At 39.5% G+C, this 23,943-nt stretch overlaps 1 protein-coding gene and 1 long non-coding RNA gene across 6 annotated transcripts in view; both read right to left on the bottom strand.

The window, feature by feature from the left end:
- Positions 1-23,943, bottom strand: part of SEMA5A (semaphorin 5A) — a 324,637-nt gene that overhangs the window by 63,746 nt on the left and 236,948 nt on the right. For all 5 annotated transcript variants that reach the window (XM_041714648.2, XM_072924332.1, XM_041714647.2 and 2 more), the window contains 3 exons: positions 18,596-18,777; positions 16,229-16,372; positions 8,791-8,938 (listed from right to left, as the gene is read on the bottom strand). In XM_041714648.2, the coding sequence (XP_041570582.1) occupies positions 8,791-8,938; positions 16,229-16,372; positions 18,596-18,777 (474 nt within the window). The remainder of the gene's footprint in view (positions 1-8,790; positions 8,939-16,228; positions 16,373-18,595; positions 18,778-23,943) is intronic.
- Positions 626-8,781, bottom strand: LOC140682370 (uncharacterized). Its single transcript, XR_012053998.1, has 2 exons — positions 5,521-8,781; positions 626-1,957 (listed from the first exon to the last, which is right to left on the bottom strand). It is a non-coding gene; the product is annotated as an uncharacterized lncRNA (long non-coding RNA).

Below are 23,943 nucleotides of genomic sequence, written 5' to 3'. Positions count from 1 at the left end.
CATCATCTGTATGATAGATACACATATGCCCAATACAAAGTTCTTGTGGCATTGGTCCATGAAAGAAGTTATTTTACATGACCTGGAAGTCCCTGAAAGAGCTTGCCACAGGAATCTAGAACAGGACTCCAGTCAGTGTCAGTCATCACAGGTTGAACTGAATAGTTTGAAGTAGAGATAATTTCTTAGCAGCTAAAAATGTATTTCACAGCTTTTAGTACTTTAAAAATTACATTTCTTAAGATAGGGATGCTTCACACTATTCCAAGCAAGAAGGCAAACACCTTACAGTTTAGCATCTTTTTCAAAATTAAATAAATGAAACAGCAAAGTTATTGCTAGATGTGTGACCAAATACCACCTTAAACAGCTCACATCTGGATATACATGGATATCAGCTCAACCAGTCCATATTTCACATTTACCTTGACCATGAATGCCAAGCTGGTAACTCACTTTACTGACAAAGGTAAGCAGATATGTACCACTGATCAAAATGTTTAAGCATTTCCTGAAACTATTTCTTATGATTTTGGTTTTTTTCTTTTTGGTTTTACCCTCTTTAAGTAACTTGTTATTACTTAAAATTGCAGTAGAATGTGCAGCATCAAAAGACTTTGTTAAACTTCCAAAACACAAAACCAGTTAATAACCAAAGGAGTTTGTATTACAGAAGAAAAAGGGATTGAAAAAGGAAATGAGCATAAAGTAGACAAACATCATATAATACATCGTGCTGTGAGATTGTTTTCTGTTTATGTAATAGATTATTTTTCTTAAGTCAAATGGAAACTTTAAAAAGAAATATTAAAAAAAAGCATAATAACAATTTTGTTTTCTGGTCACTTTTCTGGACTATAAATTTTCAAACTTATTTTGTGGGATGGCAAGTAAAAAAAGGCAGACTTTTCTCTCTGATGGACAAAATAAAAGTACTTCTGAAAACCTTCCATCTTCAAATTCTCTTTAAAAATTTATGAAAGAAAAAAAAATCTTTTATTTTCCTTTTTTATCCTCTTTCATTACAAAAACTGTAGAATACAAATACACTTCCTGAAAACAAATTTTGTGTTCAGAACAATTCCAGAACATTGAAACAATAATTCTAATTATTAAAAAAAAAAAAAAGAAAAACCAACAAAACCAGAAGACCAAAAAAACCCCCAAAATAGCTATTATTTTTTAAGAAACAGATAAAATTCCTCCTTTCTTTTTTGTTTGTTTTCATTCCACAGCAAAACTCAGCATGCTTTTTTCTGGTATGCGGAAAATATATACCATTTACCAGGCTCCCAGTACAAAAATGACGATTAATTTATATGTTAGTATGACTGAAATGAGAACACAGACAAATATACACATAAAGCATGTCACCCAACTTGAGCCTCAAACTAAATTCCTCATTCTATTAATAATTTTTTTTAAAAGTTATTCTTTTATTACTGGCCTGAGACAAATTCAAGTGAGATTATGCTTCTCAAGGGAAAATAAGCATTTTCTAAAGGAAACATACAGCTTATCTGAGTATGCTGTAAAATCTGAAGATGACTGCCGTCTGAGGCACATTAGCACAGTCCAGAGAATTCCAGTTTCTTCTCAAGTGCCTGTATCACCTGCATACATGAAATTAATACCTGTTGTGATCTGCTTATCTTTCTTATACCAGATTTTAGCTGCTCTAAAATTTGTTTGTGATGGTTCTATCTCTTATTAGACAATTTTAAGCACTCTTTAGTAGCTTTGATTAACTTAAAGACTTTGACAGGTCCTTATGACTCCAAAATTTGATTTTAAACTTCATCTTTTTGACCTTTGTGAGTCTCTGTGGTTTAATTCTCCTGTATCATATTGATTTATGATTTTCTATATTCAGTGAAAATGCCTTCAGTCCTAACAATCTGGCCATCCATTTTCATGTATTGAGGGAACTTAAGCAACAGAGGCATCTTTAAGATACCTGTGGTAGATAGGGACAGGCGGAGCGGAAGATCACGGAATGTCACGGAAAGATAGACCCCTTCCCCCCTCTCTCTTCCCCACTTATCTGTTAACCCCAGGAGTCCCAGAAGAATGTAGCCACACCTGTTCTGGTAAAATTCCACTACCCACTATCCTCTGAGACCCCCAGCCCCCCTCTGACGAAGCAAAGTCGCCCAAGACTATTTAAACCCATGAGATAAGATAATAAACGCTTTTCGACCGTCCACCAAATTGGTGTCAGCGTGTGTCGTTAGTCCGAGTAGCCCGGGTGAAGCCGGGCTGCCGTGCTGTCTTCTTGTAACCAGGTCGCCGTTGCCTCTCATAAAGGCAACATATCTGGTGCCGAAACCCGGGAGAAAAGAAGAAAAAAGAAGAAAAAAAAAAGGGAAAAACCCCCCGGTGGACGGGATTCACCTGGACAGAAGCAGCGGCCAGGACGGTCAGACCGTACCCAGGCGTAGGGGAGACGTCCCCGGGCCCGCGAGCGTCATGGACAGCGTCGCATGGGCCGTGAGTATGAAGCAATGGAATATCGAGTTTAAGCTCAGGAACTTTTATCTTGCTATAGCAAGGCTGCCTGGGCTTGGAGCAGCCGAATGCTCAGTGGATGCTATGCATCCGGGGATATGGGAACAGTGTACAGCCACGCTAGCCGGGGAGGAAAAATCCTCAGACAGTGGCAAGAGCTTTACGGCACGGGGCAAGGTAAAAAAGACCCCGCGCAAAGCAATAGAAAAGCAGGAGACGCGGAGTGCAGCACATATGTGTTTATTAGTCAGACCCGAGCTCGGGGGGGGGGCGAAAGCGCAGACCGTCCCTGAAGAGGGTCCACCCGAGACCGGAGACCCGGGAAAGCTCAGCGCGACAACCCCTTCCCCGGATCAGAGCGCAGCCCAGCCCCGCCGCGGAGCTGAGCCCAGCCCAGCCCGGCAGAAGCAGCGCAGCCCCCGGAGCGGCGCGTTCCGAGCGCCGCGGCCCCGCTCCCGCTGGGAATCGGACCCACCCGCGGCTCCGCGCCGCTTCCCCGCCGGCGCGCCGGGCGGGGCAGCGACGAACCCCGCCGCGGGGGCCCCCCGGGACGCCCCCGCCGCGGAGGACCCCCGGGAAACCCCCACCGCGGAAGAGCCCCGAAAAACCGCGGCTTGCCGATGCGTCCCGCCGCCGCCGCCGGTCAGGAGGCCGTTGCCGGAGGCGCAGCCGCGCGCGGGGCGCTTTTCGCGGGGGCTAGCGGGAAAAGCCCGGGGCGCGGGGGCCCAGCCCGAGAAAGCACAGCCGCGTGGCCACGCTGCCGCCTTAAACATGGCGCCGGGAGCGGCAGAGAGGGGCGGGGCCCGGGCGGTCCCAGCGCGAAAACTCGGACACCGCGCGACTTCAGGGGCGCGCGCGCGCGGGAGAAAGGGGCGGAGAGCGGCTCGGGACACAGAGCCAATCGGCAACCGCGCCGGGAGCCGCCACCATATAAGGCAAAAACCACCCCCCGCAGGGGGCGCGGCGAGCCGGGGGGGCGGGAGCGGCCCCTCCCCCGAGGGGGGGAGCGAGCCCGGGGCCGAACAAAACGGCGCGGGGCCCCGGAAGTGCGCTGGCATTTCATTTCCGGCACGGAGCCTAGCAACAGCTCTACCGGTGGCGCGCGCGGGCGAACCCAGCCCCCTCCCACCGCAAATAACGGCGCGCGTGCCGCAGAGTCAGCAAGAGACGCCCCCGATACGAGACCCCGGGGTAGCCCTGGCTATGAAAGTGGGGAGAAAGCCCCCGGGGATGTAGGGGGCGTGCTGCCTCTGTGGCAGTCAGAACCCCCATGTGGTGAGACCATGAGAGCCACTGCTGCACACCACTGCTACCAACCGAACCTGACCCTCAGAACAAAACTAATGAGAAGCTATAAGTTCTGTTTGCAGAGCACGCTTGTGAACCATCCCAATGACACACACACCCCTGCTCCAGAAAGAGATGACAGACCACCAAACTGCCAAACAACACCTGAGAATCCCACAGTGGTGAGATCCAAACATGCACAGTGTCTTTCTTCATGCAATTTTGCTGTTTAGAAACTTGTGGCCAGGAAAACAGGCTGGCCCAAGCCGCTACCCTCATCAGCTATTTAAGTAGGTCATACAGCATCTATCAAGTAACAAAGTGCTCAAAAAAGTCACCATAATAAATACCCCATCCTTCGTGCTCCACATAGCCAGCCTGTTTAGAAGCTATTTTACTAACCCTAAATGAAACCAAATCAAACCTGACTAACCCCTATTAGTTTTACTATAATATTAAACCCCCTTTTCTACAAAAACAATGCTTTAGATACCCCCTTCAGTTACTCCACAGCCGATATCCCCCACCAGTGCAAGTGAGACACTCCCCACAAAAGACCAATAAGTAAATAGTCCCATCCACATTTGAGATATAAGTTTGCCAAAAACCCAGAGTGAATCCTTATATGTTCCTTGCCAAGTTTAATAACTCTATCAATTTCTGTATCCAAGTTCCAATTGTTTCTAAGGTCCTACATCACTCAGACGAAGAAATATACCATCTTCTCGAAGAACCTGACAGACTCCACAAAAGAGAAATCATCACAGGTATAACTATCGCGATGCTGCTCGGCTTAGGAGCAGCTGGCACCGCCACGGGCGTCTCAGCCATCGCAACCCAGCAACACAGACTCTCCCAGCTGCAAATAACCATCGACGAAGACCTGCAGAAGATCGAGAAATCCATCTCCTATCTAGAGAAATCAGTCTCTTCGCTTTCAGAAGTAGTTTTACAAAATCCGAAACAGACTGGCTCAGAGAAAGAGAGACAGGGAAACCCAACAGAGCTGGTTTAAATCCTGGTTCAATCAATCACCTTGGCTCACCACTTTAATTTCTGCCCTGGTAGGTCCACTGGCAATACTGCTTTTAGCTATTACCATAAGACCATGCCTGCTGAACAAACTAGTCTCGTTTGTTCAAGCCCGTCTAGAAAGAGCAAACATTCTGTTCATAGGCCACCAACAAATGCTATAAACCAAAAAACTGCAAACACAGTCAGTAGCTAAAGCCTTCAGCACCTGCCTTAAAAAATCTACCCTGATCTACTAAACCACCCTTTCCTTAACAAGTCACAAGTTTGTACCTCACTCCAGTGCCTCTATTTACAACTACCTCATTTTGTATGTGATAAGGAGGGGGGAGATGTGGTAGATAGGGACAGGCGGAGCGGAAGATCACGGAATGTCACGGAAAGATAGACCCCTTCCCCCCTCTCTCTTCCCCACTTATCTGTTAACCCCAGGAGTCCCAGAAGAATGTAGCCACACCTGTTCTGGTAAAATTCCACTACCCACTATCCTCTGAGACCCCCAGCCCCCCTCTGACGAAGCAAAGTCGCCCAAGACTATTTAAACCCATGAGATAAGATAATAAACGCTTTTCGACCGTCCACCAAATTGGTGTCAGCGTGTGTCGTTAGTCCGAGTAGCCCGGGTGAAGCCGGGCTGCCGTGCTGTCTTCTTGTAACCAGGTCGCCGTTGCCTCTCATAAAGGCAACAGATACCATCACAGTTTTCTCTCTGTGGAATATTTATATGCATCAGAAGATTTATCATTATTATTTTATAAAATAAGTTGTAAATAACAGTAGAAAACTCTACTGACTCCTGATAAAAAATATTCAAGTGGCTTGGCTGATATCTGCTGTAAGACAGATAAAGTCAAGGAACCAACTGATGAGAAACATACAAAAGGATAAGCACAGGCAGTAGCTGCCTGCTGTGATATTGCAGCCTAGGAGTAAAACAATCAAACTAAAAGGAAGAAATATTGTTCATTAAAAATTGTGTGGTATAAATAATCAGGTGGACACAGAAAATAGTCATTAATACGGTAAAAGCTGAAAAATAAGGACAGGAAAATAGTTTAGGATTGGCTATACTGCAGTCTCACAGCCAGGTTGCAGACTGGAAAATAGAAGAGGCAGGTTCTCCTAAGAAATTAAATCTGGTCGCCTGATACTGCTGGCAAGCACACTGTAATACTCTCTTTCTTAATCTTACAAAAACAGTTGCTGTTGTTGGTTTTTCCCCCTGATTCCCTAAAAACCAAGTTCTAAAAACAAAGAACTAGCCCAGTTGAAAGGGGTCCCAAGACAGCATTTGATCCATCCTACACCTCTGATGCATCAAAAATTTCTTTTCATTTCAAGGCAAAATTAAGCCCAACATAGTTACTGTCTTCTTAAATAAATTCTCCAGTCCTCTACCCTTTTTTCTTCTCCTCTCCACAGGTCACAGACACAGAACTATTCAGCTGCAACTCATGCTGCTCGAATGTTGTGAAGGTTTCACAGAGTTCATCCTCACTGAAGAAGGTAAACCAGAAACCTGGATAGTCTCTTTATAGTTTAAAGCTATCGTTTAATGGTTGAGAGAACCAGGCACTTTAAGTCCCTGAGTCTACTCCCAAATATGCCTTTAATTCACATAGTAAATGTTTGGCTCATAGCATCTTTTACTCCAGACAAAACAAACAGTAGATAGTACAAATAACCACCATTTTCACTGCAACACTTCCTGAGATTTTTTAGATTCTCAAGTACTCAGAGATATTCAGGAAAAAAGTTTTTTGAAAGAAACTAAATTCACTGAATATCTTGCACAACTTAAGCTGAGTATCAGTATAACCAGTAAAGAATGGAAAACAGTAGTAAGAAGACACATTAACTTCTCCTTTATTCACATTTGTAAAAATTTTAATTCTGTTTGGAAAAATACATACCTACTACAATAAAACCGAAAATTTGGTTGAAGCAGAAGAACATTGAACAACTTTCATATTTGTGCTCCTCATTCATAAGAATTTAATAATATAAATATTTAAGTCATTCAACAATTACAAGAAGACAGAAAAATATTTCTGATTTCATTTTCTTAGATAATGAAACAAACTCTGAGAAGAAATAAAGTACTTTTTCTCCAGTTTCACTTAGTGACTATGCCCTGTTATTGCTGCAAAGGCTCTGAGTCAAGACAGGTAACTCAAGGGTTCAAATTCAGTGAAACTTAAACAGAACACAGACTTTATACCACAGTCCTTTGTCATGCAAGAACATCAGGGTGTATAGAGGATTTCTACACTGGATGTGTTTCCATTGGTGCCTAAGTTTTAGCAAGACAACTATGTACTCCAAAGCTTGAAACCATCAACAAAATACTTTTCCAATTAATAAAAAACCTCCAGAACATTTCTACAGCTGAACTGGTACCCATTCTGTGCTGCAGCAGAGTATGTGCTAAGAGTGTTAATAAATTACAAACTCCAGTTCCATTAATCTCAAATTAGTTAGAATAAGAAATTCTTACAATAAAGGTTTTCCTACTTTCCTCATGGAACTTTCCAAGAAAATTAGACCCACATATTTTTGATTTAAGACCATAGGAAGATTCTCTGCAAAATAAAATGCTGTTATATTTCACAATCATTATTATAGGATAAATAGGAACAAGTGAGGGAGAAAACCTTCATATTGTGCTCTATTCAGTGCGGGTCAGTGAGGTTTAACAGTAGATCTTAATCATATCTCTGCTTTCTTGGTGTACTATCAGAACAGAAAAATATTTTTGAAAACTTGATAGAAGTTATTGGGTTAATTCTTTAACTGAAATAAAAGAACACACCTCTTGGATGTATTTAATCTACTCAAAATGAAGATCTATCATCAGAATAAATTTTAAAAAGAGAAGAAATCCTGGGAAAATGCGCAAAACCTTCAAATTAGAAAAACTTAATAAATTATCCTTTCTTTAGTATTGAATTACTGCCAATTTAACAAACAGACCACAGATTATGACAAACCTCAGAATTAGGCTTCTCTGAAATTAAGACATGTAAAAACTGGTTTAATAGTAAAAAGAAAAAAAAAAATTCTTCTACCTCTTTGCCTACCCACCCCTATTTGTTTAGATATAGGAAAAATCCTCTACATGTTTTCCCATATGTTTCTCTTAATAAACTGGGTATCAATAAAGCACTTCTACGCATTCAAATCATCCCAGTGTAAATTCAAAGCCTGACAGCTGTGAGGCTGTTGCTGTGCCGAGATCACTAATACTATCCAATCTCACCTCAGAACTTTCTTGATGCTTTCATGCATTCACTGATTGTCTCCTTATGTATTTAGATGTGAAACCTAGCTTTTTCTCTGCTGTACAGAACATGGTACACTGGAGTCCTGGGCTCCTATGCTAGGGTTCCTATGCACTCTGATGATAAAAATAAAACACCCACTATAAACCTGCAATGACACATCTACACCTCCACCAACTTCACTTCAAGAAGCTTAAATTCTCGATGATACTGTGAAAAAGCTGAATTATATATATTTCTGATTGATACATTTTGTGGATTTCAGCACACACAAGTAACACAGAGACAAAAACAGTCTGGTGACTACTCAAGTTAGGGGTACATAGATGCTTTATGGGCATAGAGCATTAGTGCTAGGACAGGTGGAAATGGCTTCAAGTTTTGGCAGAGAAAGTTTACATTGGATATTAGGAAAAATTTCTGCAGTGAAAGGGTTGTCAGGCACTGGAACAGACTTCCCAGAGAAGTGGCAGAGTCACCATCCTTGCAGGTACTTAAAACATAGATGAGTCACCGGGAAATATGGTTCAATGGAAGAGTTGTCAGAGCTGTGTTATTGGTTGGACCTGATAACCTCAGATGTCCTTTCAAACTTAAATGATTTTATGACTCTATGACATAGAGACATCTCTGGCATATGGCCACAGATATTTGAATGAAAAGAAAGCTAAAAGTTTCTTACCACGCTGCAGCCAGGACAGTCAGGGCCATTTTCACATGTCCTGCGCCGTGCCTGGATGCCTCCTCCACACTGAGCTGTGCAGCGCTCCCATGGCCCCCAGCCTGTCCAAAACACATGAGGGGGGCACAACAAATGCTCATTGCAGTACCTGTGAGAAGAGAAATAACAAGCAAAGAATCTATTTATTATCATGACATGACCTCCCCCGAAACCTCCCTCATTTGCGTAATTCACGTAGAAATTTGTACAGGGAAATATTTTATACGAAGGGCCTCTCCCTACCCATTAAACACTGCACAGAGTGTCTAAACATTTGAGTGGGGTGTTTTAGGTTGCAGTTGTGTGGGTGGAGCATTTGTTTGCTTTATTCAGTGACTTCAGACTATTCCATGCAATGCAGCCACACAGTTGTACTGCGATCACGTAAGCAAGACTGTAAACTACTTTATGAAAACTAGTTGTGGCTATGCCTCTGTGGCAGTCAACCAAACAGACGGTAAACATTCATGCAGGCAGTCTTTTATCAGTCTTCAGCTAAGAACTGATTAGGATCTATCTCTCTCATCTTCAGATAGCTACACTTGCTTCTTGCTTTTCATAGTATTTCTGCTTCTATGGACAACATAAAAGTCAAACATTGATTCTAGGCATAAAAAACTGCACTTGTTTATAATATTATATACATTTAGTGACATTTAGTTTTCTGCTTCTGTAGAGTTAAGAAAATTATCCACAGCTTGTCTTGACCTTTCCTCTGGAAATGGAGGAAAAAATACAAAAACCCTCAATATCTTTTAAATCTTTTAAAGAGTGTTTTTAGCTATTATAATATTTGAAAGATTTTCCTGTAGGTTGCAAACTGATTCAGAGGCCTAGTAGGTTCTTGAGGGAAGTACTATTGAGTTGTCATTATTGTGACAATACATTCAGAAGGAATGTGGGAAGGTCCCAGCTTCAGCTGAGTTTTTTCAATTTTTTTAGAAATCTTAGATTCCTGATTTTTTGAGTGTGCCATCCAATACTTCTAGCCATAGCATATGCTGCTTTTTAAAGAACCTCTTCACAGGTCCAAAGGATTTGGGCCATCAGCTAGGGTGACTAGGGATCTCTAAGAGATCAAGCTCTTACGTAAAACAAACACACAGCACAGTCAGGAAACAGACAACACTGAAGAAATTCTCTGATATTTTATGGATGCATCCCGGTAGCACTTGTTACAATATTGACTGTCCTGAATGAACAAATCAATCTGATACAGTATTTCCTCAAAATTTCATCCAAAATCCAATGTCTTCTTGCCCTTTCAAGAAGTTTTCATCTCTTGGCACTCTTCTACAGTGAAAACTGACTCTAATACTCCAGTTATTTATTTTCTACAAAAGAAAAATGACATTATGAACAGTTGTCATTTTCAACAAGAATACAACAGGTTTTTTTGCTTGTATTCAGAAAGCCCCAATAATTGCAATCTACAATTCTTCATTATCCTTCATTATAAGAAATTCAAACATTTGGAACTCTGTGGGGGGCAAAAAAATAGTGTTGGTGGTGTAAGTAACATTCAAAAGTAGACTTATCACATATGCTATAGCCTAAAATTCAAACTTTGTCCCTAGGTCTGGTCAGCTCCATCAAAATCTAAAGACTGGGAGTGGGGTTAATAGGGGAGTGACATTTAGTTTTCTGCTTCTGTAGAGTTAAGAAAATTATCCACAGCTTGTCTTGACCTTTCCTCTGGAAATGGAGGAAAAAATACATAAACCCTCAATATTTATGAATCTGGCGTCAGAATTCTTCAGTGTGTGATTTGGGTAAACACATTACAGTTCACATTATATTAAAGACACAAGGAATGTTCTGTGCCTGGATATTCTTCCCCTAGAACTCCATTCTGCACACATTCTTTGTGACACGCAGTCATTTATGTGAATGTGTGATAGTTTCTTCTAGATCATTTGCTGAGCATGTATAGTCAATAAAATATAGATATAACATCAGCATTTATTTAGTCAAGTTAGTACAAACTTTGCATAATTTCAGATATAATGAAGATGTGTTAAGTTAATTTGGGAGACACGGAGGCCGAAGCAAATCTGCCATGAAGTTGAGAATTTCAAATACTCAGCCATGCAGAAGTAAAAATTAAGGAACTTGTCTTGCCTTAAAATAAATGTATCTACAGTTTAGCTATCTAAAAATAAAGTAGTCATCTAACTTGAGCAACAGCTCATGGAATGAAACAGCCAAGTTAAAATATGATTTATGTCACCCTAAAGTAAAGGTCATATAAATACACCCTCAATGTACAGATTGATTTTCTTGGACTATAACTGCTACATGGGAGACAGACATCTAAGCAGCCATTAAAGGTAATGGAAATCTTGTCAATACAAACTAGGGAGACTAGAATAATTGATTTTAAGAAGATAAGGAATATAAAGCAGCAGGACACAAATTACTGTTCTCCACAGACTGTATTGACTAGATTTCTAGAGACCTCAGTGGAAGATCAGACACCTGACTCACACATAAACATTCACACTCCTGAACCCTTGAAGTTAGCTATGACAGATCTCACTTCAAGGACAGCTACGCCACTATGCAATGGCTCTTTTAGTGTCTATGTGCCTGACCTCCCACTCTCTCACTTCAGCAGGAGACAGAAAAGAAACCTAATAACAGTGACCCTTCACAGCAAGCACTTCAAAGGGCTGGCAATTCTGTTATCCAACACTAATTAAAGATGCAGCTGAAAAAAAGCCCTAAAATCTCTATGCAAACTACTTTAATTTAAGAAACAGTTTTGTTTTCTTTTGAAATAGTCAACACTGTCAATTTTTCCTTTCTTCAAATAAATTAAAAAAAAGAAAAAAAAAGGAGAACAAACCAAAAGCGAACACATCATACAAGTAGAATCTTATTTTCATTTCAGCTAGCCAGCCTCTGAAAATATCAGGTATGTTTTCACAGCTAGAGACATCTCTGCAATTGATCTTTGAGAACTGTGCTACAGCATGGGGCTTTGAGCCAAGTTTCATTATATCTGTTCTTGGCTGCATTTCAAGTCATTCAGCAACCCCTTTTCCCTTTTGCTCTTTCTTTCCCTCTTAATTTTGTTCCCAGGACCCACAGGGCTAATGTTTTATAGTAATTCAACAAAACATGCAATGCAAGAAACTTGAATCTGTGAAACCACTGCCCTCTCCCCTAACCTAACAGCAGGGAGGTCAGAATGGAGAACAGCCTAGAGAAATGTGGGTTTTGTACAGTGACCCTTCACATTTCCCTTGAAGTGAACCTGAGTTCAAATGCCCTAATAAAGGAATTGTCACACTGGGGGAAGAGTGAACATCCTCTGTCCAGTTGTGTCCACAGCTATTAGTGCCTACAGCAAATTTTACAACTACAATTTTAGTGCAACTGGCATTACCATTCTTGTTTCTATAAACATCTCAACCTTTAGTAACACATCCATTTATTCCATTTATTTCAGCGCTGCTATCCAGCAGTGAGTACTATGGGCTAACTGCAAGACAGTTACAAGTATGCCCTTTTTTATTCCACAGAGACATGTTATTTAAAGAAATATTTTGTAATTTTGCACTATGTTACACTACTACCACATGTTTAAGAAAAACAAACTAAGCCTCATCCCTGTGTGCCCTTTCCTGAGCAATGTACTGTTCTGTGATTACCAGCTGGTGATTGGTGATTGGTGATTTACTGGGATGCACAGACATCCCATCCCAAGGCTGATGGGAATGCCAGATTCCTTTAACTGAAGGCAGGCACTGTGACATGCACATGCCCTACTGGATTGAGATTGTTACACAGACAGAAATACCCATCCAAGAGAGGGTGGAAGGCGGCATGTGGTCCCAGGTCCTTCTCTGAAAGAGGGGGAGCAGAGAAAGCAAGGAGGTAGGAACAGATACTTCCCAGGAGACAAGACATCCATGGGAGTGCAAGCAAACCTAAAGCCTTGTGGTGTTTAAGCTGCTCTGCTGAAGTGGACTGGGCTTGTTCACACTGCTCAGAAACAAGCAGTGCTACACAGAGCAGGCACTTGACTCTCAGCTGCTCCTCTTTCTCATGGAAACAAGCCCAACAGCTAAATGTTTGCTGAGAACTATGTACAAAATAATACAACAATATGTCCTGGTTCTAATAGTTTTATACACTCCAAAATATCCAGGGCTTTCAAACATTTACTCCTTGTCTGCAGCCAATTTACTTTTCTAATTGCCATGTTTTTTTTTTTCTATTCTTTCCTGTGTAATAAAAGATAAGTGCATCCACTGAAAGCATGGGATTTGCATTTTAATGTCCCTCTTTTCTGCACAGATAAGGGGACCAGTGGGCCTAATGAGGCCATATCTCCAGCATCTTCCACAGAAAGGACAAACATTCTCACCCCATAATAAAGTCAAGACAGGATACTACAGACTAAGATCTAGAGAATTTCCAGGAGCTTCAGTGAATATTTCTTACACAGGAAAACAATCAGAAAAATTAAGCCCCTAAGGAATTGATAAAGATGTCTTCCATCTGGAATCTTAAGTACAAAATTAAAATCTGATTACCAAATCTTGTTACAATGTTATTTTTACTCCCTCTCCGTATTCTGTCTACATGCTCATCAGTGCACTTTTGACTTAGTTCTACAAGGGGAATTTGCTTTGTAATATAAACATTTGCTGTTATCTCTCAGCTGCTTTCCACCCCCCCACCCCCTTCCCATGCGCCTCTTAAGCAGCAGAGCATGAAACAGTTTAACCTATCTTCAACACTGTAAATTGGCAAATATTGCCAATGATTTCAAGGGAATGGCTAGCAGGCACAGACCTGCCTGATACATTAGCCATTATAGGATCATGGCTTTTATGAGATAAAACAAATATATCCTAGACAAATATTTAGCTCTTAACACATGAACAAATACTCTCAAGTTGAATATGGATCCACATTTGAAAGTAAATTCACCTCAGATATACGCTGCCTTTTTTGCATTTGCTTTCTATGGAGTAATGTACTGGATTTCTACTGAAATCACTGTTTGTTGAAAAGCTGTTTCAAAGTTTGGCATGTAGATGGCTGTGGAAACCGAATCCTATATTTATACCTCCTGAACATGTGAAGGTGATTTGAGTACGCACATTTACAAAGACAAATTCACTCAATGTGTACACCAACTAATTCAAATTTTTACTAATGCAAAATATATTTTCATTTTACATATGAGCCGGGTCATCAAAAAAGTAAACTGTTAGGCTATTTATAAACATTGGTTGATTTAAATATGAAAATCTGAGAAGTTGCTTCTTGGCTCTTTGGATACAAAACCAGTAAATGTTTCTCAGGAGTTACTGAACATGTAATATTTGTTCAGCCTGCCTAAATGTTATGGGCCCAAAACTCTCTACAAGCTGGTAGAGCCATGAGGACACTCATAAAACTCTAATGGCCCCAACCAGCTTCCTCCAGGTCCTCCACCCACACCAATGGGCCAAGGACCTCTATTAAACCTGATCCTAACCCTGGCCTGTGGCTTAATTTCCTACCTGGACTTCAGACTTCATTGTCATGATGTCACTAGGATCTAGACTCTTGGTTGGATCTGGTCACAATCTCCAGGCTTGCCCCTGCTCCCCTCCTGCGAGTGATGGGATAGGCCCTTACTGGCAAATATCCCAGGACCTTCTGCTTTTTACAGTTTTGAAAAAATTTATCCAAGTACTTGGCAAAAAATCCTGGCAAATAACTGATTCCTCATTCCTCTAGCTGCTTTACAAAGTATTTGTCAAGATTTCCTAACTTACCACACCCTCTGGAAAAAAATTAAAGGCACTTAAAAAATAAAAGTGTCAGGACATAACATGGATAACAAACAAAACCAAGGAAGAGGCAGAAAGGTCAAATGTGAGCAAGCTGTGAATGAGAAAGGTGGAGGGCTATTGGGAGTGAAGGGTCTTTCAAAGAGACAGGGAACAGTGACAGAAGAACTCTGAGAGAAAAAGCTATCCTGCAGTAAACTCACAGGCACATTCATCCCAGATTGCTGCAGAACTGGATGGAGATAGAAAGGACAAATAAGCTGCAGGCTAAAATAGCAAAGCAACATATGCCTATTGCTTCTTCAGAACTGTTGCATGCAAAAATTAAAACCTTCTGGACTGCTATTATTTCAACTCATCATAAGTAATTTTCCAGGTTGTAACTGTTTTTACAATGCACTCATTTTCTTAATGCATACAATTAAGAAAGTATTTCCCATGGTTTTCTTTATTTCTGTGAAACTTCTCATCAAACATTTATTCCACGTTAAACTAAAATGAACAATTACTATTACCCTTGATAGTCCATCATCACAAAGTCTCTCCAAACGGAACTATTTTTTTTATGTTTAGTCTCATTGTGTCCTGCCCTGGACTGACCTCTCAGTTCAGGAAAATCAATAACTGTTATTCGTACTGGAACAAAGCTGAATAACAGCAGATATGATCTATGTTTGATGGTGATGGCTTTTTGGTTGGGAAACCTATTTTCAGAAAGCAATTTACAAAATAACAAAATCCTATCCTCCAGAATGAAATGATAAATATTCATGGCCTTGAAACTATGTTCACACATTCTGTGATCCTTTACATTTAAGAGTTAGAAAGACCAGGTACCTGGTGATCTGTTAGTACGTAAATGTGTGATGCAACCTTGCTTCAATGAGTCTCTTAATCTGAAGAAATGCTAAAGTTGGCATTTAATTAAATGCCTCACTGAAACTCTTCATAAAGGTTACTAACTTTAGTTTATATCCAAGAGCAGTGGATCTCAGAGGACAGCAGCACGTTGCTTAGCCCAATTGTCTGGCACAACCAGGAGCTCTCAGGTGGCTTGGGAGGGATGAAGCTAAGCAAAAGAGAGCTCTGCTGCAGACTTTTGTTAATAGGGATACTGTACTGCACAGCAGTGAAGTTAAAGAGAGAGGGGAAGGGAAGGGAAGGGAAGGGAAGGGAAGGGAAGGGAAGGGAAGGGAAGGGAAGGGAAGGGAAGGGAAGGGAAGGGAAGGGAAGGGAAGGGAAGGGAAGGGAAGGGAAGGGAAGGGAAGGGAAGGGAAGGGAAGGGAAGGGAAGGGAAGGGAAGGGAAGGGAAGGGAAGGGAAGGGAAGGGAAGGGAAGGGAAGGGAAGGGAAGGGAAGGGAAGGGAAGGGAAGGGAAGGGAAGGGAAGGGAAGGGAAGGGAAGGGAAGGGAAGGGAAGGGAAGGGAAGGGAAGGGAAGGGAAGGGAAGGGAAGGGAAGGGAAGGGAAGGGAAGGGAAGGGAAGGGAAGGGAAGGGAAGGGAAGGGAAGGGAAGGGAAGACCAAAGCAAATAAAGGAAAAAATGTCCTGTAGAATACAACTGCACAGAAGAAATTAAAACAGACCATAGAAAAAAGATAACTCACCTCTCCTCACGATTCTGTCCCACACAGACACGTCCTCCATGTCGAGGGGTTGGATTGCTGCAGGAACGCTGACGAACTTGAAAGCCTATTCCACAAGTGGTGCTACAAGGTGACCAAGAAGTCCATGGTGTCCAGCCTCCATTTCTGGTAGAATAAAAAGCTCAGGCTCTGTCATCTGTTATACATAGCGAATGGCTGATTAGGTGTGACTGACAGCAGAATCTGGCCTACTAATATTTCTGTAGAAGTCATTAATACTGCATCATGTTCCATTTCTTCAAGAACACTGAACCAAAAAAATGGTGTTCTGATATTCCATACTCCATGCTTTGCAATTAATTTCCTTTTGGTTTTAGCAACTGCTAAAATTACCTCCTTATACAAAGAATTACAAAGATATGAAGATATTTAGCTGCTTTTGGTCACTTTTTTCACTGGGTAAACTATATATGCAAACTCCTGGATCAATGCTCTGCAGCTAACTTTAAATTATCTATCACTTCCAGAAGATTAAAATGTCAAATTTTGCTACCTTGTCTGAAAGGAAAGTGATTAAAGCCTGAAGGAAAAGGAGGCTCAGAGGACACCATATTGCTCTCTACAACTACCTGAAAGGAGACTGTAATGAGGTGGGGGCTGGTTTTTTCTCCCAGGCATTGATCTCTTGATTTTAACAAGGGACAGATTGAGAGGAAATGGCATCTTGTTGTGTCAGGAGAGACTTAGATTGGATATTAGGAAAAATTCCTTCACCAAAAGGGTTGTCAAGCATTGGAGCATGCTGTCCAGGGAAGTGGTGGAATCACCATCCCTGGAGGCATTAAAAGACTTGCAAATGTTGTACTTGGGCATATAGTTTAATGGTGGACTAGGCAGTGCTTATTAATGGTTGGAGCCAATCTGAAGTGTCTTTTCCAGCCTAAATGACTCTATGACACTAAAGTAAGCATTAAAATGCATTAGTTCTCAATTTCAATTAGTTCTAATTTTCAGTTAGTTCTCAATTTCAATTTCAGGTTATTCTGATAAAATGCCAATACCTTGCCTGCAATTTATCAAAAAAAAAGCTAAGAGAGTTCACATGCTTATCAGTAGCTTGCATATGTGACATTTTGGAAAGGACTCCCACACCTCCTCCCTTAAAGCACCCTAGAAAAAATATTATAGACCAAAAATCTGAAAAGAAATTCCATATTCTGTACTAGGCAAAAAAAAAAAAAAAAAAAATTATGCACTTCAGCTGTTATCCAAAGCTTTAAATGGCTAGCTTGCAGTTTTTGTACTGGTAGAACACAAACAGAAACAAAGAAAAATTAAACTATATTGATCTTTCGCTGTTTCATTGTAAAATCAAAAGTTAAAACATTGCCTTACTAATATAGCAGTGTTAACAGAAGTAAGATGCTAAAACAGTAGTGTAATAATGCCAAAGGTGGAATGCAAATCCAGTCCCAAATCACATTCCAAATTCCCTTCTAAACCTGACAGCTGTTGTTTCATTGTTCAGTATCTCACAGCATGTTTATCTTTTCTATCATTCTCCTGAGCTGATGTTATATAATATATTGTTAGATTGTTAGTAGTTCTCCTAAAATAGACTATTTTCACTTACACAGCTTGCAGTTACCTTGTGCAGAAATGTAATCAGTTTTACTCACTATAATGAAGTGATTGTGATGTTGAAAAAAAAGAAAAAAGAAAGAATCACTGAAAATAAGCAGAATGCATCAGTATATGTTTCATCCTGCAATTAAAGTATGTATAATATATGTGTAAAATGTTTTAAACATGAACTTCTGATGTAGTTCCAAATACATAATGTTCTGAGTTTCTTTGAAATTATCTGCTCTCACTGATTTTCTCTGAGAGTGTTCAAGTTCCTGAAAAAGACAAAAGAGTGGCTAAAGATTCTATACAGACTGATAATATAACTTGTTATCATGATACAACTGAAAGATACAATGAAAATCTTTTTCCAGGCAGAATGGGGAACTACAATGGTAATATGAGACCTCCAAAAAAGTAAGCCATTCTTACTTCCAGAAAAGAAAGTTGCATGAATTACAGAACCGAGAAAAAATATCATACTTTGGATTTTATCTAACACTGATTCCTTTTTTCTCTCAGAGCTTTTGTTAAAATTACCTGAGAACAATGTGATTTGGTACACAGCATTTGAAATTACTCTGTGCTCTCTGACTCATTCTCTCTCTTACAAAGCCTGAGAGACACTTTCTAACGTCCCATGTGCCCTTTCATGCACAGGTTCAGTAGATTTCAGGGGAGATTTCAAAGGGTAGGCTTTATTCTGATTAAGTTAAAAAATTTTAAACCATAAATGATAGAACCTGAAATTGTCTTGCATACCTGGAACAGTTGGCAATCTCCATGGTTGGTCCTTCACACAGCCATCCTCCACATTGAGGAGCAGGACTGTCACACATGCGCGTCCTGCAGAGGCAGGAGCCAACACTGGCCCCGTCAGTGTGGGTGCAAGGTGTCCACTGTGACCATGTTCCAAAATGTCCATCCACTGTCAGATTCCTCATCTAGAAACAAACACAACATAAAAGCTTACCTGAGGCTTGGCATTTCCTTCACACAACCTCTTTATTCTGTTGTGCATGAAGGTTTAACCTTCAGCCACCAACAACAGCAGTCTCCACTGGAGAGATAAATCTTCCAGACAGCAATCTCCCTTTATAATTCATGTAGCTGCATAATTTCCACAGTTTCTGACCAATCCGAGCCAATGGATGCCACCACCATAGCAATAACAGAAATCACAACTGTTACCTTTCACAACCATGCTTGCCTACCTCTCGATTGCCTTCTGCAATCCCTACTTCCGAAAATTTTCTTGTGAAAATGGAACCTGGAGACTGGCTCTAAAACCAAAATCAAAAGGAAGAGCCAGCAGAGGATATGGAAGAAATTAAGAAGAAATTATCTATGAGGATGATGAGACACTGGAACAGGTTTCCCATGAGAAACTGTGGATGCCCAATCCATATAAGTGTTCAAGTACAGGTTGGATGGGGCTTTGAGCAACATGATCTAGTGGAAGGTGTCCTTGCTCTTGGCAGGGGGGATTCAAACTAAATTATCTTTCAGTTTCCTTCCAATTAAACAATTCTAAACACAGATACTGAAGGGTAACAAAAGTGGGCTGATCAAACTCAAATCTCCGTGATCACTTTCTTTTTTTAAAAAACAGATTTTTTTTGTCCTTTTCATAAGGATGAAAAGTGGTTTTAAATATGACAGTCTCTAAATCTTATATGAAATTCTATGTATAAATCCTAGAAACATCTCCAAAAAGCAGCACCTCATTTCACATGATGAAACAGTTTGCTCCCATAGAATTCAATTCTCAACCCCTTTGGCTGGAAGGTTCAGACTATTCTCATCTTGACTGGAATGTTTCCATCAAGCAGCTGTAACACATTTAATATGAAATCTTCGTTGCCCAGTTGAAAAAAAATTAGCTAGAAAATGAGCTTTTTAAAAGAAAATGGGGCAGAACATGGGGAATTCAGCTCCCAGCAAAGACAGATTTTCATTATATTAGTTTAGCAAAGTGTTAATCTTGAAAAATCTGTGATCCTAAATGGAAATTATGACCATTGTTTCACTTAAATATTAAGGAATTTGCCTTTAGTTTGTTACATGTTAACTTTGAGTCAAGACAACAGCACCAACAAGTGTAAATATCATTTAAATTCACTCTTAGTAAGAATAAATACGTATCACTTGTAGTCATTAATTTTTCATCCAATGTGTGAGAACATAACACTTTAATGTTTGCTTATATGTTGAAACCAGAATTACAGTTGTAGATTCTCATACCCAATTTGAAAGGGTATCTTCCTTTACTACTTTTAGTATTTTAGCAGTCGTGAGAAAAGTGTACATTGCACAAATACTTTGAAGATACAAGAGATTCAATTACAACATAAAGGATGTTTCCACTGACACTCTGGATGTTAGTTGATTCTTTCCACTGTGGCAAAGATACCATAATTTCACTACTAATTACAATTCCCACAGTTTATTTTTCACAAGTATAACTTGTGCAAGAACAGCTATATGCATATTCTGTCAGCTACAACTGGCAGCCATAATTAATCATTTCAAAATCTGTTGACAGGTATTTACTGAAAATAACTCACCAACCTTAGCTCATGTACAGTTCACACTGTTGGGTTTTTAAAGACAGCAAGAAATACTTCCTTTTAAGTGATAAGCAGACTCATTCTTTCTTACACTGCTGGTCTCACAAATATTTACAGTCCACAAACTAACAATTCTATGTCCCCAATCTAATTATGTCAGAGATGTGAAAATGCCTTTACTGTTTTCTGTTTTTATGCTGCATCAAAACATCATTATTGTTGCACCTACAGTTATAAACTAAAGTTTGTCAATGGATATGCAAGCTAACAGTTGTCTATGTTTACCATAATACATATTAAGGAGCAGAGAAAATAGACATATAATATAGCTGAAAGCTTGAACTCAGAAAGATAAATTGATGACATATTCTTTTTCTTCATTATTTTTTCTTGCTCCTGAAAAGATCATCCCACTGAGGTCTCTGCTGTTCCCCCTGACTCATCTGCTCTGTCTCTCTGTGCGTATCTCCCTTTCGGAAGTGGTATCAAACAATTTCATTGTATGACCGCAGGAAAGCAAAATGTACCGATGAGGGGCCTTTGCAGCCTTCACCAGAATCCATGACCATCAACCTTTCAGCATCTGACATCTCAAGGGAGAAATCACAGTCAATCAGGGCATCTTGGCATGACTATACTCTGCTTTTCCTCTCTACCAACCTGGTTTTGTCACCCTTTCCCTTCTGCAGATACTTTTAGACCTTTCTTCCTTCTTAATGTCCTCCAAATATCCACCTTTGTCTCAAGTCTCTCTGCACCCACCTCATTATCCTGCTTTGTGTCTCTGCACTCTGAGTAAAGGTCAGAATTTTTAACTCTGTCAAGAGATCTTTGGTTTGAGATTACTTTTGGTAGAATTTAGTGTCTGTTTATTCAGATCCCATACTACACTTTCTCTAGGAATAACTGTAAAAATAAAGCCATTTAATGTTGCATACTTCTGTTAAACAAACAAACAAACAAAGCCAAAAGCACAACCAAAACCAAAATCCTGAAAAACATTTTCTAATTTTTTTCTTTTACTTCCCTCGTAGAAGCTCCTAGATGTTTTTAAGTGATGGATTGCAAATTTTCTCACTGAAAAATATTTTTTAAAAAATAATGAACCTCATTTCCATAAAAATTATTGGATGAATAACAGGGATAGAGGACAAACTGGAAAAAGATCAAATGTGCCATAGGATTAACTAGTGTCCATATTTACGCACAAGTGCTGTACTCATGCCAACTGAAACAACAACTTAAAAATCAAGTCAAGAATTAAATCAGAGCAAGATAGCTAAAATAAACACATTTTTTAAAACTGGTCTCCAAAGTCCAGAGATGGTAGCACAGACACACATCTATCTCTCCTATTCACCTCTCTCCTCTACCATGACATGTCTATGAGTACTCAGCCATATGAATAATTCTATAGGAAATAATTTCTCTAAGGAATCTGATCACACACTTCTTATCTTGGACTAAACTATTGTATCAACAGACCTCTCTCTGATCCAATTTTATAAGAAACTGGTCATTCATTAATCTAAAAAAAAATTCTACAATGTTAAATAGATTTGAGTAATTTTACTAACAATTAAGATATTGGAAGCAGTTGGGACCAAAAGAGGAAGAGTAGGTTTTGAATATTCTGTTATGTTCTGCTTGCATCAGTGTCTTGAATGTATCTAGCACATGTTAAGGATGCACATAGCTCAGCTGCCTACAAAATTTAATTAATTACATCTTGGCTTATATATCCTGTGAGCACAGCATAAAAAATGCTACAAAAACAAATATTTGAAAGCTACACTAAGAAAAATTGTAAATTATTTCAGTTTCCCAGAATACTGTGTTACTTTGGAGGAAAGTTTCTGTGAAGTTTTCCAATCTGTTCAATAATGTGCTACCTAGTGGATAAGGCTTTAAAACAGTAAAGACATAAACCCATCCTTTTCAATTTAAATAATTCTAAAATCTTCCTTGAACTTGAACTTGAACAAGTTCAATCTGCTCAAGGACAAAATTTCTTTGGAGTTTCACTAGGTCCTCAGATCAGCAGGATAAGTCTCACATCTATGGATAAATTTCTAAGCAAGACTAAGGTGCTCCCCTGCTTTGACTGGACTGCCATATCCTGTGTACATGTCATATAATAGACACTAAATAATTGTTTTTCCAGTTGAATGGAACAGAATGGAATTATGCTTTCTAAATTATTCCTCCCTCCACCCCATCTTGGCCTTGTGTTCTATACCTACAAAAGAAAATAAAGCTTAGTGCCACAATACAAAAACTAAGCACATGAACAGGCTGACTGCCCATGCAAATATAAACAAAATAAGGCATTTCAGTAATCATAGTATTTTCCCCAAAGTTGCTCCTGATTTCAGCTCAAATGGTAATGCAGATGAGTCCAACACTGGCCTATTTTATTAGTCCTCTATGTGAAAAGGTGGAAGCAAAGAACAGGACTGACATAAACATTTTTAAAAGTTTTAAAAATTTGAAAATATGTTTTAAAAATTGCTATTTAATGTCAAACGTAGTCAGAACACAGCAGCACGTTCTCAAGGCCCTCAGAATCAATGTAGCATATGCATCTATGAGGCTGCTGCAACACATGTAGAGAGCACAAGTCAGAGCTGGAAAAACTTTATATTGATTTTGCACATCTCTAGTTCACTAAACAAAGCCCAGATTAGGAGAGAGAAGTGTCATCAAGATGTTAAAGGGAGGTTGTAAACACATGGAGATTAGAACATGAATACCATTTGAGCATAAGTTTAGAGATGCATGTGCTTCACTGGTGAGTGGGGACAAGATTAAGCCCTTCCTAAGAATGAAAGTAGAATTGAGTTGGAATAGCTCTCTCCTCATGGGCAGAAGGACAAAGCAGCAAGGATCTCCAAAAAAAAAAAAAAAAAAACCAGAAATCTCAATAGCACAAGAAAGATAGTTCTTAGCCCTCTTTTTGCATGCTTTGGAGTGAGGGATAAGAACAAATATTAAAACAACCAGAATAAAATTTAAAATGAGAGATAGAAATCAATTTTGTTGGTGCTTTTTTATATTATATTGAATTTATTCAAAATAATTTTTTTAAGAGAAGTGTTAAGCCACTGTAAATATAAACCCTGCATAACCTCTGTTGTTTATGTGGGTGAAACTTAACTCATGGAATTCAGCCTTCCAATTCATGGACTTTAAAATATGTTATTTAGCTTTTTTTATTACCAATAATAATCCTAAAAGAAAATATTATACCATTAGTGATTAAACTTTTTCAAAGCATATAATGGAGAAAAAATCTGCAGTGAAAAATATGTCAATATCACTAATCTTAGAAAGCATTTGTTTTCAAGGTGGGAAAATAGACAGTACAGTTAAAAAAAAAACCCACTTGTTGAAATTACTCTAAATAACTTTATCATAGAAGTAGTTTGATATGAAATAGAAAAGAAAGTAAGTATTCTAATAAAATCTGATGAGAAAACCTAAGGAAAATGGTATTAAATGCAGTTTTCTGAGTTTGAAAAATCGATGCCAGCTCATTTT

This window comes from Taeniopygia guttata, chromosome 2 (genome assembly GCF_048771995.1).
Source record: "Taeniopygia guttata chromosome 2, bTaeGut7.mat, whole genome shotgun sequence".
NCBI lineage: Eukaryota > Metazoa > Chordata > Aves > Passeriformes > Estrildidae > Taeniopygia > Taeniopygia guttata.
The sequence above is the reverse complement of the archived record's forward strand: the minus strand, read 5'-3'. Positions and strand labels throughout refer to the sequence as shown.